Source organism: Pan troglodytes, chromosome 19 (assembly GCF_028858775.2).
Source record: "Pan troglodytes isolate AG18354 chromosome 19, NHGRI_mPanTro3-v2.0_pri, whole genome shotgun sequence".
Lineage (NCBI taxonomy): Eukaryota > Metazoa > Chordata > Mammalia > Primates > Hominidae > Pan > Pan troglodytes.
The window spans coordinates 48,510,577-48,527,304 of NC_072417.2; the positions used below are offsets into that span (position 1 = coordinate 48,510,577).

Here is a 16,728-nt window from a genome sequence, read left to right on the forward strand (position 1 = left end):
ACAGTCAGATCTGCATTTATCTTAGTGAGCAGAGAGGTAACTTTGAATAGAATGGGAGGCAGGTTTGCCCTAAGCAGTTTCCAGCCTGAATTCTCCTTTTAGCTTAGTGATTTTGGAGGCCCAAGATATTTTCCTTTCACAATACTTACCAGAAAAACAAGGTAATGTATCATTTTACAAGATGGTGCTGAGAGAGTATAAAAAGCAGATGTAGGCCGGGCACTGTAGCTCAAACCTATAATCCCAGCACTTTGGGAGGCCAAGGTGGGTGGATCACCTGAGGTCAGGAGTTCGAGACCAAACTCCAACATGGTGAAACCCCGTCCCTAATAAAAATACAAAAATTAGCTGGGCATGGTGGTGTGCGCCTGCAGTCCCAGTTACTTGGGAGGCTGAGGCAGGAGAATTGCTTGAACCTAGGAGGCAAAGGTTGCAGTGAGCTGAGATTGCGCTGCTGCACTCCAACCTGGGCGACAGAGCAAGACTCCATCCCATGGGTGGGGGAAAAAAATAAATAAAATAAATAAAAGCAGATGTGATGCAAGGGAAGATTTTTGAGGAACTTTTTTTAAAATTTCTGTTTTGTGGGGAAGGGGGTGTTCATTTTTTAGTATTTCTAGATAAGTAGAAAATTTGTTTGTTTTAAAGTTAATGTTAATGTAGTAGTTCCAAGGCATACCTAGTTTCCTTGTGGGGCATTTTTTGCCCAATCATGTTAGATTTACTAAAAGAGATTTAAAAACATGATTATATCAAGATATGAGTGCTGGGTACGGAGGCTCACACCTGTAATCCCAGCACTTTGGGAGGCTGAGGCGAGTGGGTCACTTGAGGTCAGGAATTCGAGACCAGCCTGGACAACATGGTGAAACCCTGTCTCTGCTAAAAATACAAAAATTAGCCTGGCGTGGTGGCGGGCACCTATAATCCTAGCTACTTGGGAGGCTGAGGCAGGAGAATCGCTTGAACCCAGGAGGCAGAGGTTGCAGTGAGCCAAGATTGTGCCACTGCACTGCAGCCCAGGTGACAGAGCAAGACTCCATCTCAAAAAAAAAAAAAAAAAAAAGATACAAAGGCATGTGTCCATAATCACACCTTGGAAGAGTTCTTATACAGCTGTTGTCTGCAGAATTTTTAGAGTTACAGAAAGAAGGTGCCTTCTAGAGTTGCTAGGAACTTCAGTATTTCCTATAGGAAAACATCAGCTAATACAAGGAGGAGGAGGTAACATACCATCTCAACTGAGATTTACAAAAAAAGGTAGGGGGTGGGGTGGGTTTCTGGGTGGGGCGGGTTTCTGGGTGGGGCATTACAAAACGGGATATTTAGAAATTTTTAGCTATGATTTTCAAAAGCAAAATGTTAAAAATAGCACTAATATTGGATCTGTTTATACATCTCCTTTATTTGCAAGATTTTAACACTTTGGACTATTCCTACTGTGAAGTGCTATCGTACTCAGCATTTTCTCTAACCTCAAGAAAAATGGTTATAATTTTGTATGAAATCACACACCAGAGAAATAATATATTATAACTGGTTGTTGAAACAAGTTTTCTCTACATTCATGACAGTTAGCATTTATTGCATCTCTCACCCCATTATATGAAGTCTAGAGTCTGACTGTTCCCAGACCAAACTGAGAGTCGGGCTGCTATTTATCATGGTCCAGTAATGAGATGCAGATGAATTGGGAAGAGAGGTTTTATTTTCTGCAACCGGTTACAGGGTTACAAGGAAGGCCTGGAAATTATTACCACACCAATTCAAAATTACAAAGTTTTCCAGAGCTTATATACCTTCTAAGCTATATATCTACATGTAAGTGTGCATTCGTCTATAGACATAAGTGATTAACTTCTTTTAATCTATAACTAAGATCTAAGTCCTGCAGACCTTCCTCTGGAGCTTCAGTAAATTTATTTAATCCAAATGGGTCCAGGTGCTGGGGCGATTACCCTTATCTTGTCTCCTGCTAAATCATGGAGGTTTGGGAGTTCCATTAGACCCCCAATAAACTTATTTGTGGAGGCCTGGGGAGTTTCTTCAGATCCCCAATAAAACTTGTTTAATACCAAACAGGTCCTATTGAGAATTCCTTCATTATTTTGTCATACTTTAAGGCCCAGGGAAGGCCTAGGCAAGATTCTTGGTGGGCTTTTGTTACATTCCAGCCTGTATAAGGGCACTGGCTCTTTCAGCTTTTAATGTTTAACTTAACTACTCAGTCAGTGCCAAAGCAGTTGTTATGGAGGCCTGCGTTAGTGAGACCTGGCCTGCCACATAGCCTTGCCACTTAACACCATTGTAGTGATAATAGATTGCTATGCCTATGTTTTACTGATTTTTACTTATAGGTTTCACATTCTAGATTAACCCTGGGATCCTTTGTCCTATATATCAGAAGTACTTTTTGTAGTTTTATTGGCTCCTTATTTTCCAGCCTGTAATCTCAAGTATAATTTAGCAGTAGCCTGTCAATAAGTTATTGCTGAAGAGTGAACTTTGTATTTATTGGACTTTGCCATTGGTACTGATTTCACTATATTTCTTTTAAAAATTTTTCTAACTCCTCCCCTCTTTAAAGTGGAGGTAGTTGTGAAGAATGTATGGTAAGATTAGAAAAGTCAAGGAAGAAGAAACTATTTCTGTAAGTGTTATACAGTCATCTTTCTTGTTCAGGCTGTGGTGGATAGGCAGCAAATGGTGCTCCTCCTTCCCTTCTGAGTTCAGAACACAGGAGTCAGATACATGGACATCAACACACTAGCTCTATTGCAGACTCATGATAACTAATGGGAGGATGAGGCTCAGATGTGCAGCCACAGTATTTTATCCCAGATTAGGCACTAACCCACAGAGTTTTAAGTGGAGAAAACAAATGCTTGACACCCATCGCAGGTGCATGCTGCTTACTGCAGAGATGACAGCAGACCTGAACTCATGTCACTGTGGGAAGACACATCTTTTGAAAGGGACTCTGAGCCAAGCAAGCACACTGTGTGCTTTGCCCGAATTCACCCATTAGGTAGATCTGATATCCTCTCAAGAGGAAGCTATAGGTAGAGAGAGTCTAAGTCCTCATTTGAAACCTGAGGCCAGGAAAATGAAGGTTCTTCTATCATTTATGGCTGGATTTAAGTGTTAATTGAAATTAATCCCATGTCTTTGTATGTACAAATTAATGATGAGAAGTTGGACAGACGTATGGTAGATGGTAAAGAGAAATCTGTTTTGTGTTTTCAGTTTTTCTATAAATAACTCACAACATGGATAATTGACTTGATTGATTTTCCTAAACCACGTCTTATTTGGAGGAGAATGAATAGTTCTTTTAAGGAACAGTTTTCTTAATTTCTGCTTGCTTGGTTCAACTAAAGATTTCCTCCTTCAAGTTTTCTGTTCTGCGGTTTGAAAAATGGGTTCTTTATAAATTGAGTGTCTTGACTGGTACTAGCCAGAAGTTATGATATTAATTGTTCTTTAAATTTGATTCATAACTTACAATTTGGAGAGCTACTATTTTTTGTCTCATGCTTAAACATTATAGAGCATCATGACAGTTTATAGATGCATTTTCTCTTTTTTTTGTTGTTGTTGTTTTTGAGACAGAGTCTCACTCTGTCTCCCAGGCTGGAGTGCAGTGGCGTGATCTCTGCTCACTGCAACCTCTGCCTGCCGGGTTCAAGCGATTCTCCTGCCTCAGCCTCCTGAGTAGCTGGGACTACAGGTGCACACCACCACGCCTGGCTAATTTTTATATTTTTAGTAGAGACGGGGTTTCACCATATTGTCCAGGCTGGTCTTGAACTCCTAACCTTGTGATCCACCCAATTCGGCCTCTCAAAGTGCTGAGATTACGGGCATGAACCACCACACGCACACTGTCTGAGTTATTTTTTTATTTTTATTATTAGTATTATTATTTTTGATGCGAAGTCTGACTCTGTCACCCAGGCTGGAGTGCAGTGGCAGGATCTCGGCTCACTGCAAGCTCCGCCTCCTGGGTTCACGCCATTCTCCTGCCTCAGCCTCCTGAGTAGCTGGGACTACAGGTGCCCACCACCATGCCCGGCTAATTTTGTGTATTTTTAGTAGAGACGGGGTTTCATTGTGTTAGCCAGGATGGTCTTGATCTTCTGACCTTGTGATCCTCCCGCCTCGGCCTCCCAAAGTGCTGGGATTACAGGTGTGAGCCACCGCGCCCAGCCTGAATTATTTTTAAAAATCTGTATTTCTTTTCTGAATATGAAGGAAGGTGCTGGCATAGAATAACTCCAGGCTCAGTGAAAGATCTGAAGCCCACTCCTACCTTGTAACTAATTGGTTTTGTGACCTCAGGCAAGCTGCAGTCTCTCTGAGCCTGTTTTGTTTCTTATGTAAAATTAAGGACTTTGACTAAATCAGTGACATTCATACGTTTAAGTAAATCTCTTTTTTCTTTAAGAATGGAACTTTTTAAAATTGCATAAAACCACATTATAGAAAACAGAAGTAGTGCTGCCTGACTAAAGGAAGGATCAGTGCTCTGAAGCTGTGACTTTCTTATCCCTTAATCCTTCAGCATCCTCTGTGGAACCTTAGATTTCTGTGGGACATAGCTTGAAAAGGATCATTTCTTGAATTATTACTTTTATATGGCCTGGATGGTAATGCTGTTGTCATGTTACCTACTCTATAAAGCCTATCTATAATGTTTTTGTCACAGAAATGTTATGGAAAGGAGTCTCAAAATATTGGTAAACCTGTTAGTAAAAAAAAAAAATTGACTTGACACCTAAAATTTGTAAAGGCATTAGATATCATTATCTTTATCACCACAAACTATCTCAGACCCCGTTCTAGGCATTTAGTGAGAGAATACCTATTCTAAAAAAAAATTAAATAAGAGCACTCTAGATAGGGACACTGGCAATAAGTTTGAAATATTCCGACACCTTTCATAATTAAGTAGATAACTATAACTTGTCAGATGCTTAAAAATTGGGTACTAATTTCTGAAAAGAAATCAAAGTTGCAGTTAAATAACTCTAAATTGTTTTCCTAGTTTTTAATTCTAGACACTCATGAATCAAAGAAACTAAGATTGAAAACTGGCTCTAACCTGTATTTATCCTTGTTTTTATGTACATTTTCTGAAATCTTTGTGTCCGTATGAATGAAGAAATGTTAATCATAATAGCATAATATTTTTAATCTTTTGCCAGTGGAACTTTCACATGGCATCACAACAATACTGCTTTCTTCAAGTATGTATTAAAGATTCTGTGCTGAATTAATAGCAAAGAACATACTTTGAAATTATTATTTTCTAAAAGTGGAGAATGGGGAGTTCATTGTAAGGAACTATTCATTAAAGTGAAAAACTGGTTAGACCTTGATAAAGGGCAGAGTTTTGATAAGAATGGGAAAGTAATGCATTCATTGCAGAATACGACTTGAATTGTGTAACCTCTGTACTAATAAGGGAAAACATGACACTTTTGAAACGACATAGATCCAACAGACCAATATTAATTGTACTTTTGTGAGATTAATCTAAACAACATAACACATATATGTTCTCCATTATCTAAACTTAAAATAGGTAGGAATTTATATGATATTTTTAATTTAAGCAATCTTCAAGTTAGGTCTAGTCTGTAAAAGTATTATTTAAAGGCCGCATTTTGTAATTAATGCTCCTTACCATGATAATGTCTCTTCTTAAATGTTATAAATAATATTTGACTTATTTCAGATGCAGCAGAAGTTGCAAAATGATCTAACTGCAGAAGTAGCAGGTATGTTACCAAAATTTATGAATTAAATTTAGATTAAGTAATATATATCTGAAATAAACTGCAAACGACATCCCTTTCCGTTCTTGGGCTAGTAGATACTACATCAAATATTCTTTCATATACATCTAATGAAAGATGTGAAAACTTGAACATGTATAATGAAGAGCATACTTATGCCTCATGAATTCATCACGTTCCATAGCTTGAAAAAAATAGCTCAAGAAGTCTGGCTCTACTCTTCACTTCTGCCATCCCTATGGAATTGTCAGCCAGCACACAGAAACGGTTCTCAGAAAACAGAAGCATCATCAACTTCTCAGGGTTATGGTAGTGATTTTTAAGGCCAAAACATCCCAGTCTCATCTAGTAACCTATTCAAGCAGTTACAGTTTATAAGCAGTCGCTTGAGAGGTAACACTTTAAATCTCCAGTCATTTACAGTGTCATTGGTTTACTTTTGCCCTCAGAAAAAGTTCCAAATTCCTTAACATGTAATATAAACACCCACATTCATTTGGTTCTTGTCAAGTTACTCAGGCTTATCTCTCACCACTTACTTTACTCTGCCCCTTTGCTCTAGGATCCAGCCAAACTGGACTGCACAGAATTCCACAGTGCTCATCCTTCTCCTCCAGCTCTTTGCACTTGCTTCTTTGCTCTATCTGCCAACCTTTTTTTCTCATCCTTCAGGTATCCACTAACCATGCCTCCACCGAAAAGCCTACAATATCGAGACAAAACTGGGATAGGTGTCCCTCTTGCATTCCAATAATGCCCTGTTTTATACCTGTCAGGGTATCTATGACTTGGTATGGAAATTGTCTATTTGTCTGCTTTTTCAGGTTATAGCATATGATTGCTGAGGGGTGGACTGTATCATCTTCATCTTGTAACTCCAGGGCATAGTCTAGTACCTTAGCATGTGGTTGTTGAATAAATGAATGAAGAATGAGAAAACCAGAAGCTGTGATACACAACCACAATGATCATTAATTTAGTGTGCAACTATGGGCAGATTCTTATCTAATAATAAGTTAGCATTGTAGTCATACATACTTTTCATTCTTGTTAACACTGAAAAAGCTCTCAACTCTTTTTTACTGATTTGCACTTAGTTAACTATGAAATATATAGAATATAATTCTTTTGCCAGGCATGTTGGCTCACGTTTGTAGTCCCAGCACTTTGGGAGCCTGAGGCAGGCAGATCACTGGAGCCCAGGAGTTTGAGAGCAGCCTGTGCCAACATGACGAAACCCTGCTCCTATAAAAAATACAAAAGCTTGCCAGGCACAGTGGCTCATGCCTGCAGTTCGAAGTACTTGGGGCTGAGGCAGGAGAATTGCTTAAGCCTGGGAGGACGAGACTGCAGTGACCTGTGATCACACCACGGCATTCCAGCATAGGTGAAAGAGTGAGCCCCTATCTTAAAATAATAACAATAATAATAATAATAATGTAATTCTTGCTTTTTTTTTCAGCTGCTACTAAATATGAACCTGGATCCTATATAGCTTCTCCTCTAGGATTTACACACAAGGAAAATCTGAATCAAGATCCAGTTTTGGAAGTAACAAAAGAATATGCACAGATTTTAAGAAGAAAATACATACTCTGAAAGATAAGGCAATTTTATTTGGGCTATTCACATGATATTTTGTTTCCCATTAAATATATGATGTGAACATTTTTACTAAAGGGAAATATTCTATATTATACATGTCTGATGAAAATTTATATAGTATTTTAAATAATGTTTCTTGGCCTCTTCAGCTAACTTTTAAGTGGATTTTGCAAATGAAAACCAGTATTACTGAGTTTTACATACTCGAACTGCCCAAATGTTAGCTGTTTAAACAGCCAAATAATCAAGTTGCCATTAATAATTTAGTGGAGCCAATTGATGGCTTGTTTGTATTTTATAATTTTATCTTTATACATAGTGATAGATTTAAGTTTAGATAGACATCATTTTGGTATACTGGTACTGTGGTCATTGTCAATGTTTGGATGTATTACGATTGTTATAGTGCAATCAAACTTAGATAATTTTAATTTTAAGCACTGATTTATTTAGATCTTTCCTTGTGGAAAAATAAGGTTTGCCTAAGGCTTTTTGCTTTTTTATTTATTGTTTCATTTCTTTATTAGATTAACTTTTGGGAAACAGTCTTAAAATTGGAGAAAATTTCCACATTTTAGGAAAAACAGCTTTCCCCCTGTGGGCCATTTGAGAGTAAATTGCTGACATTATGCCATCACATCTGGTATGTGGGTATTCCCACAAGTCAGGACATTTTATATAACTACTTCATAATCAGAAAGTTAACATCAATACACTTGATCATTTCATTCTCAGTTTCTTTTCAAGTTTTCTTAATTGTCTATAATGTTCTTTGTAGCAGAAGGATCCCATTCAGGTCCATGAATTTCATTTAGTTGTCATGACTCTTTCAGTCTGGAACAGTTCCTCAGTTTTTCTTTGACCTTTATGACCTTAAATCTTTTGAAGAGTAGAGTCCAGTAATACAGAATGTCCCTCCATTGGATTTCTCTGAATTTTTTTTATGATAAGGTTTAGATGATAATTTTTTTTTTGGCAAGAGTATCACAGAAGTTATCCCATGATCTTCTCACTGCATTCTATCAGGTGACCTGCAATTATTATTATTTTTTATTTTCATCTTTTAAGTTCAGGGGTACATGTGCAGGATGTGCAGGATGTCCAGGTTTGTTACATAGGTAAATATGTGCCATGGTGGTTTGCTGCACAGATCATCCCATCACCTAGGTATTAATAATAGCCCAGCATCCATTAGCTGTTCTTCACGATGCTCTCCCTTCTCTCACCCGCCACCATCCCACATGCCCCTGTGTGTGTTGTTCCCTGCCATGTGTCCATGTGTTCTCATTATTCAGCTCCCACTTGTAAGTGAGAGCATGCAGTATTTCATTTTCTATTTCTGCGTTGGTTTGCTGAGGATAATGTTCTGCAGCTCCACCCATGTCCCTGCAAAGGACATGTCTCATTCCTTTTCATGGCTGCATAGTATTCCATGGTGTATATGTACCACATTTTCTTTATCCAGTTTATCATTGATGGGCTTTTAGGTTGATTCTTTGTCTTTGCTATTGTGAATAGTGCTGCAATGAACATATGTGTGCGTGTATCTTTATACTAGAATTAGTTATATTCCTTTGGGTATATACCAAGTAATGGGATTGCTGGGTTAAATGGTATTTCAGGTTCTAGATCTTTGAGGAATCACCACACTGTCTTCCACACTGGTTGAACAAATTTACACTCCTATCAATAGTGTAAAAGCATTCCTGTTTCTCCATAATCTTGCCAGCATCTTTTCATTTTTTTGAATTATAGCCATTCTGACTATTGTGAGATGGTGTCTCATTGTGGTTTTGATTTGCATTTCTCAGATGATCAGTGATGTTGAGGTTTTTTTGTTTGTTGGCTGCATGTATGCCTTCTTTTGAAAAGTGTCTGTTTGTGTCCTTTGACCACTTTCTAATGGGGTTGAGTTTTTTTTCTTGTAAATTTGTTTAAGTTCCTTGTAGATGCTGGATATTAGACCTTTGTCAGATGGATAGAGTGCAAAAATTTTCTCCCATTCTGTAGGTTGTCGGTTTACTCTGTTGATAGGTTCTTAATGCTGTGCAGAAGCTCTTTAGTTTAATTAGATCCCATTTGTCAATTTTGGCTTTTGTTGCAATTGCTTTTGGCATCTTCGTCATGAAATCTTTGCCCTTGCCTGTGTCCTGAATGGCATTGCCTAGGTTTTCTTCCAGGATTTTTATAGTTTTGGGTTGTAGATTTAAGTATTTAATCCATCTTGAGTTAACTTTTGTATATGGGTTAAGGAAGGGGTCCAGTTTCAATTTGCTGCATATGGCTAGCCAGTTCTCCCAGCACCATTTATTAAATAGGGAATCTTTTCCCCATTGCTTCCTTTTGTCAGGTTTGTCAAAGATCACATGGTTGTAGGTGTGTGGTCTTATTTCTGGGTTCTCTATTCTGTTCCATTGGTCTATGTGTCGGTTCTTGTACTAGCACCATGCTGTTTTGGTTACTGTAGTCTTGTAGTATATTTTGAAGCTGGGTAGCATGATGCCTCTAGCTTTGCTCTTCTTGCTTAGGATTGTCTTGGCTATTTGGGCTCTTTTTTGGTTCCATATGAATTTTAAAATAGCTTTTTCTAGGTCTGTAAAGAATGTCAATAGTAGTTTAATGGGCCTAGCATTTAATTTACAGATTGCTTTGGGCAGTGTGGTCATTTTCACGATATTGATCCTTCCTGTCTGTGAGCATATGTTTTTCCATTTGTTTGTGTCATCTCTGATTTCTTTGAATAATGGTTTATAGCTATCCTTGAAAAGGTCCTTCACTTTTCTTGTTAGCTGTATTCCTAGGTATTATACTCTTCTTGTGGCAATTGTGAATGGGAGTTAATTCATGATTTTTCTCTCGGCTTGCCTGTTGTTGGTGTATAGGAATGCTAGTGACTTTTGCACATTGATTTTGTATCCTGAGACTTTGTTGAAGTTGCTTATCAGCTAAGAAGTTTTTGAGCTGAGATGATGGAGTTTTCTAGATATAGGATCATATCATCTGCAAACAAAGATAGTTTGACTTCCTGTCTTCCTATTTGAATAGCTTTTCTTTCTTTCTCTTGCCTGATTGCCTTGGTGAGAATTTCTAATACTGTGTTGAATAGGAGTGGTGAGAGAGGGCATCTTTGTCTAGTGTCAGTTTTCAAGGGAACGCTTCCAGGTTTTCAGGTACTCAGGCAACAAATAGCGTTACGAATAGAATAGTACCTCACATCTCAATGCTAATGTTGAACGTAAATGGCCTAAATGCTCCACTTAAGAGATATAGAATGGCAGAATGGGTAAGAATTCACCAACCAAGTTGCTGCTGTCTTCAGGAGACTCACCTAACACATACGGACTCACATAAACTTAAGGCAAAGGGTTGGAAAAAGACACTTCGTCTAAATGGACACATCAAAAGCGAGCAGGAGTAGCTGTTCTTATATCAGACAAAACGGACTTTAAGACAACAGCAGTTTTAAAAAGACAAAGAGGGACATTATATAATGATAAAAGGACTAGTTCAACAGGAAAATATCACAGTCCTAAATATATATGCACCTAATACTGGAGATCCCAAATTTATAAAACAATTACTACTAGACATAAGAAATGAGGTAGCTGGCAACACAATAATAGTGGGGGATGTTAATACTCCGCTGGCAGCACTAGGCAGATCACCAAGACAGAAAGTCAACAAAGAAACAATGGACTTAAACTATACCCTAGAACAAATGGACTTAACAGATACTTACAGAACATTCTACCCAACAAGCATAGAATATACATTGTATACATCAGAACATGGGACATTCTCCAAAATAGACCATATGATAGGGCACAAAACAAGTCTCAGTAAATTTAAGAAAATCAGAATTATATCAAGTACTCTCTCAGACCACAGTGGAATAATATTGGAAATTAATTCCAAAAGGAACACTCAAAAGCATGCAAATACATGGTAATTAAATAACCTACTCCTGAAAGATTGTTGGGTCAACAATGATATCAAGGGGGAAATTTAAAAATTCTTTGAACTGAACGATAATAGTGACACAACCTATCAAAAACTCTGGGATACAGCAAAAGTGGAGCTAAGAAGAAAATTCATAGCATTAAATGCCTATATCAAAAAGTCTGAAAGAGCACAAATAAACAATCTAAGGTCACACCTCACAGAATTGGAGAAACTAGAACAGTCCAAATCCAAACCCAGCAGAAGAAAAGAAATAACAAAATCAGAACAAAACTAAATGAAATTGAAACAAAAAAATACAACAGATAAATGAAACAAAAAGCTGGTTCTTTGAAAAGATAAATAAAATTGATAAGCATTGGCAAGATTAATCAAGAAGAGAGAAGATCCAAATAAGCTCTATTAGAAATGAAATGGGAGATATTACCACTGATACCACCACAGAAATACAAAAGATTATTCAAGACTACTATGAACATCTTCACATCCATAAACTAGAAAACCTACAGGAGATCGATAAATTCCTGGAAATATACAACCCTCCTGGATTAAATTAGGAAGATATAGAGACTCTGAACAGACCAATGAGAAGCAGCAAGATTGAAAATGGTAATTTAAAAATTGCCAACAACAAAAAAGTCCAGGACCAGATGGATTCACACCTGAATTCTATCAGACATTCAAAGAATTGGTACCCATCCTATTAACACTATTTCACAGGATAGAGAAAGAGAAATCTTCCCTAAATCATTTGATGAAACCAAAATCACCATGATATGGTTTGGCTCTGTGTCCCCACCCAAATCTCATCTTTTAGCTCCCATAATTCCCAGATGTTGTGAGAAGGACCCAGTAGGAGATGATTGAATCATGAGGGCGGGTCTTTTCCATGCTGTTCTCATGACAGTGAGTGAGTGTCACAAGATCTGATGGTTTTAAAAACAGGACTTTCTCTACACAAGCTCTTTCTTTTTGCCTGCTGCCATCCACGTAGGATGTGACTTGCTCTTTCTTGACTCCACCATGACTTTGAGGCCTCCCCAAATATGTGGAACTGTAAGTCAAATAAACCTCTTTCTTTTGTAAATTGCCCAGTCTCAGGTATGTCTTTATCAGCAGTGTGAAAATGGACTAATACACACCCTAATACTGAAACAGACTAATAGACACCCTAATACCAAAAGCAAGGAAGGACATAATGAGAAAAGAAAGCTACAGACCTGCATCCCTGATGCAGTAATCCTCAAAAAAAATACTAGCTAGCTGAATCTAACAACATATCAAAAAGATAATCCATCATGATCAAGTGGGTTTCATACCAGGGATGCAGGGATGGTTTAACATCTACAAGTCAATAAATGCGATACACTACATAAACAGAATTAAAAAACAAAAGTCACATGATCATCTCAATAGATGCAGAAAAACCACTTGAGAAAATCCAGCATCCTGATTTTATTAAGACCCTCAGCAAAATCAGCATAGAAGGGACATACATTAAGGTAATAAAAGCCATCTATGACAAACCCACAGCCAGCATTATACTGAACAGGGAAAAGTTGAAAGCATTCCTCCTGAAAACTGGAAGAAGACAAGATTGCCCACTTTCTCCACTTCTATTCAACATGGTACTGGAAGTTCTAGCCAGAGCAATCAGACAAGAGAAAGAAATCAAGGGCATCCAAAGTGGTAAAGAAGAAGTCTGCCTATTGCTGTTTCCCAATGATATGATTGTATACCTAGAAAACCCTAAAGACTCATCCAAAAAGCTTCTAGAACTGGTAAATGCATTCAGCAAAGTTTCAGGATACAGAGTTACACACAAGTGTGCACAAATCCGTAGCTGTGCTATACACCTTCAGCGACCAAGCCAAGAATCAAATCAATAACTCAACCCTTTTTACAATAGCTACAAATAATAATAATAATAATAATAATAATAATAATAAAATACTTAGGAATGTTCCTAACCAAGGAGGTGAAAGATCTCTGCGTGGAAAACTACAAAACACTACTGAAAGAAATCACAGATGACACAAACAAATGGCAGCACATCCCATGCTCATGGATGGGTAGAATCAATATTGTGAAAATGACCATACTGCCAAAAGCAATCTACAAATTTAATCCAATTCCCATCAAAATACCACCATCATTCTTTACAAAATGATGAAAAATAATCCCAAAATTCATATGGAACCAAAAAAGAGCCTACATAGCCAAAGGAAGACTAACCAAAAAGAATAAATCTGGTGACATCACATTACCTAACTCCAAACTATTCTGTAACACCATAGTCACTAAAACAGCATGATACTGGCATAAAAATAGGCACATAGACCAATGGAACAGAACAGAGAACCCAGAATTAAAGCCAAATACTTACAGCCAGCTGATCTTCCACAAAGTGAGGAAAGGACACCCTATTCAACAAATAGTGCTGGGATAATTGGCTAGCCACATTTAGGAGAATGAAACTGGATCCTTATCTCTCACCTTATACAAAAATCAACTCAAGATGGATCAAGAACTTAAGACCTGAAGCCTTAAAAATTCTAGAAGATAACATTGGAAAAACCCTTCTAGACATTGGCTTAGGCAAAGACTTCATGACCAAGAAGCTCAAAACAAATGCAACAAAAACAAAAGATAAATAGATGGGACTTAACTAAACTAAAAAGCTTTTGCGCAGCAAAAGAAATAATTAGCAGAGTTAACAGACAACACACAGAGTGGGAGAAAATCTTCACAACCTACACATCCAACAAAGGACTAATATTCAGAATCTACAAAGAACTCAAATCAGTAAGAAAGAAACCAATCCCATAAAAAAGCGGGCTAAGGACACAAATAGACAATTCTCAAAAGAAAATATACAAATGGCCAACAAGCATATGGAAAAATGCTCAACATCACTAATGATCAGGGAAATGCAAATCAAAACCACAACGTGATATCACCTCATTCCTGTAAGAATGGCAATATTAAAAAAATTTAAAAATAATAGATGTCGGCATGGATGTGGTGGAAAGGGAACACTTTTATAGTGTTGATGCTAATGTAAACTAGTACAACCACTATGGAAAACGGTGTGGAGATTGCTTAAAGAACTAAAAGTAGATCTACCATTTGATCCAACAACCCCATTCCTCAGTATCTACCCAGAGGGAAAGAAGTCATTATACAAAAAAGATACTTGTACACACGTTTATAGCAGCAAAATTCATAATTGTGAAAATATGGAACCAGCCCAAATGCCCATCAATCAATGAGTGGATAAAGAAAATGTGATATGTACACACACACCCCATGGAATACTACTCAGCCATAAAAAGGAGCAAACTGGATGGAATTGGAGACCATTCTTCTAATTGCAGCAACCTGGATGGAATTGGAGACCATTCTTCTAAGTGAAGTAGCTCAAGAATGGAAAACCAAACATCATATGTTCTCATATGTGGGAACTAAGCTATGAGAATGTAAAGGCATAAGAATGATACAGTGGACTTTGGGGACTCAGGGGAAATGGTGGGAAGGGAGTGAGAAATAAAAGACTACACACTGAGTACAGTGTACACTGCTCGGGTGAGGGATGCACCAAAATCTCAAAAATCACCACTAAAGAACTTATTTATATAACCAAACACCACCTGTTCCTTAAAAACCTATTGAAATAAAAAGTAAATTTAAAAAATCCTCCTGGATTCATTGATTTTTTTGAAGGTTTTTTTGTGTCTCTATTTCAGTTCAGCTCTGATCTTGGTTATTTCTTGTCTTCTGCTAGCTTGGGAGTTTGTTTCCTCTTGGTTCTCTAGTCCTTTTAGTTGTAATATTAGGTTGTTAACTTGAGATCTGTCTCTCTTTTTGATGTGGGCATTTAGTGCTATAAATTTTCCTCTTAACACTGCTTTAGCTGAGTCCTGGAGATTCTGTTATGTTGTCTCTTTGTTCTAATTAGTTTTAAAACACTTCTTGATCTCTGCCATAATTTTATTATTTACCCCAAAGTCATTCAGGAGCAGATTGTTCAATTTCCATATAGTTGTGTGGTTTTAAGTGAATTTCTTAATCTTGAGATCTAATTTGATTGTGCTGTGGTCTGAGAGACTCTTTGTTATGATTTCAGTTATTTTTCATTTGCTGAGGAGTGTTTTTCTTCCTAATTTATGATTAGTTTTAGGGTAAGTGTCATGTGGCTATGAGAAGAATGTATATTCGCTTGTTTTTTGTTGGAGAGTTCTGTAGATATCTATCATGTCTACTTGATCCACAGCTGAGTTCAGGTCCTGAATATCTTTGTTAATTTTCTGTCTCCATGATGTGTCTAATATTGTCATTGTGGTGTTAAAGTCTCCCACTATTATTGTGTGGGAGTCTAAGTCTCTTTGAAGGTCTCCAATAACTTGCTTTATGAACCTGGGTGCTCTTGTATAGGGTGCATATATATTTAGGATAGTTAACTCTTCTGGTTGAACTGAACCCTTTACCAACAGGTAGTGCTCTTCTTTGTCTCTTTTGATCTTTGTTAATTTAAAGTCTGTTTTGTTAGAAACTAGGATTGCAAGCTCTGTTTTTTTCTGCTTTCTGTTTGCTTGGTAAATTTTCCTCCATGCCTTTATTTTTAGCCTATGTGTTTCTTTGTGTGTGAGATGGGTCTCTTGAATACAGCATACTGATGGGTCTTGGTTCTTTATCTAGCTTGCCATTCTGTGTCTTTCACTGGAGAACACATTGAGATTTAAGGTTAGTAGTATTATATGTGGATTTGATCTCATCATCATGATGCTAGCTGGTTATTTTGCTAACTTGTTTATGTGGTTGCTTCACAGTGTCACTGTTCTTTGTACTTTAGTGTGTTTTTCTGGTGCCTGGTAATGGTTTTTCCTTTTCATATTTACTGCTTCCTTCAGGAGCTCTTGCAAGACAGGTCTGGTAGTAACAAGTTCCCTCAGCATTTGCTTGTCTGAAAAGCATCTTATTTATCCTTTGCTTATGAAGCTTGGTTTGGCCAGATGTGAAATTCTGGGTTGGAAATTCTTTTCTTTAAGAATGTTGAATATTGGTTCCCAGTATCTTCTGACTTGTAGGGTTTCCACTGAGAGGTCGGCTGTTCATCTGATGGGGTTCCCTTTGTAGGTGACCTGGCCTTTCTGTCTGACTGCCCTTAACATTTTTTCTTTCATTTAGAGTTTGGAGAATCTGATGACTATGTGTCTCGGGGATGATCTCCTCGTGGAGTATCTCACTGGAGTTCTCTGGATTTCTTGAATTTGAGTGTTGGCCTGTCTTGCTAGAACTAACTTGGGGAAGTTAGTTCTCTTGGATCCTGTGCTGAAGTATGTTTTCCAACTTGGTTCCATTC

General features: G+C 37.5%; 1 protein-coding gene across 2 annotated transcripts in view; it reads left to right on the forward strand.

Moving 5' to 3' along the window:
- LOC749677 (coiled-coil domain-containing protein 144A) overlaps positions 1–16,728 on the forward strand; it is an 88,209-nt gene that overhangs the window by 49,970 nt on the left and 21,511 nt on the right. For both annotated transcript variants that reach the window (XM_054670296.2, XM_063798861.1), the window contains 2 exons: positions 5,741–5,783; positions 7,264–16,109. In XM_054670296.2, coding sequence (XP_054526271.2) covers positions 5,741–5,768 — 28 coding nt within the window. In that variant the 3' untranslated portion in view covers positions 5,769–5,783; positions 7,264–16,109. The remainder of the gene's footprint in view (positions 1–5,740; positions 5,784–7,263; positions 16,110–16,728) is intronic.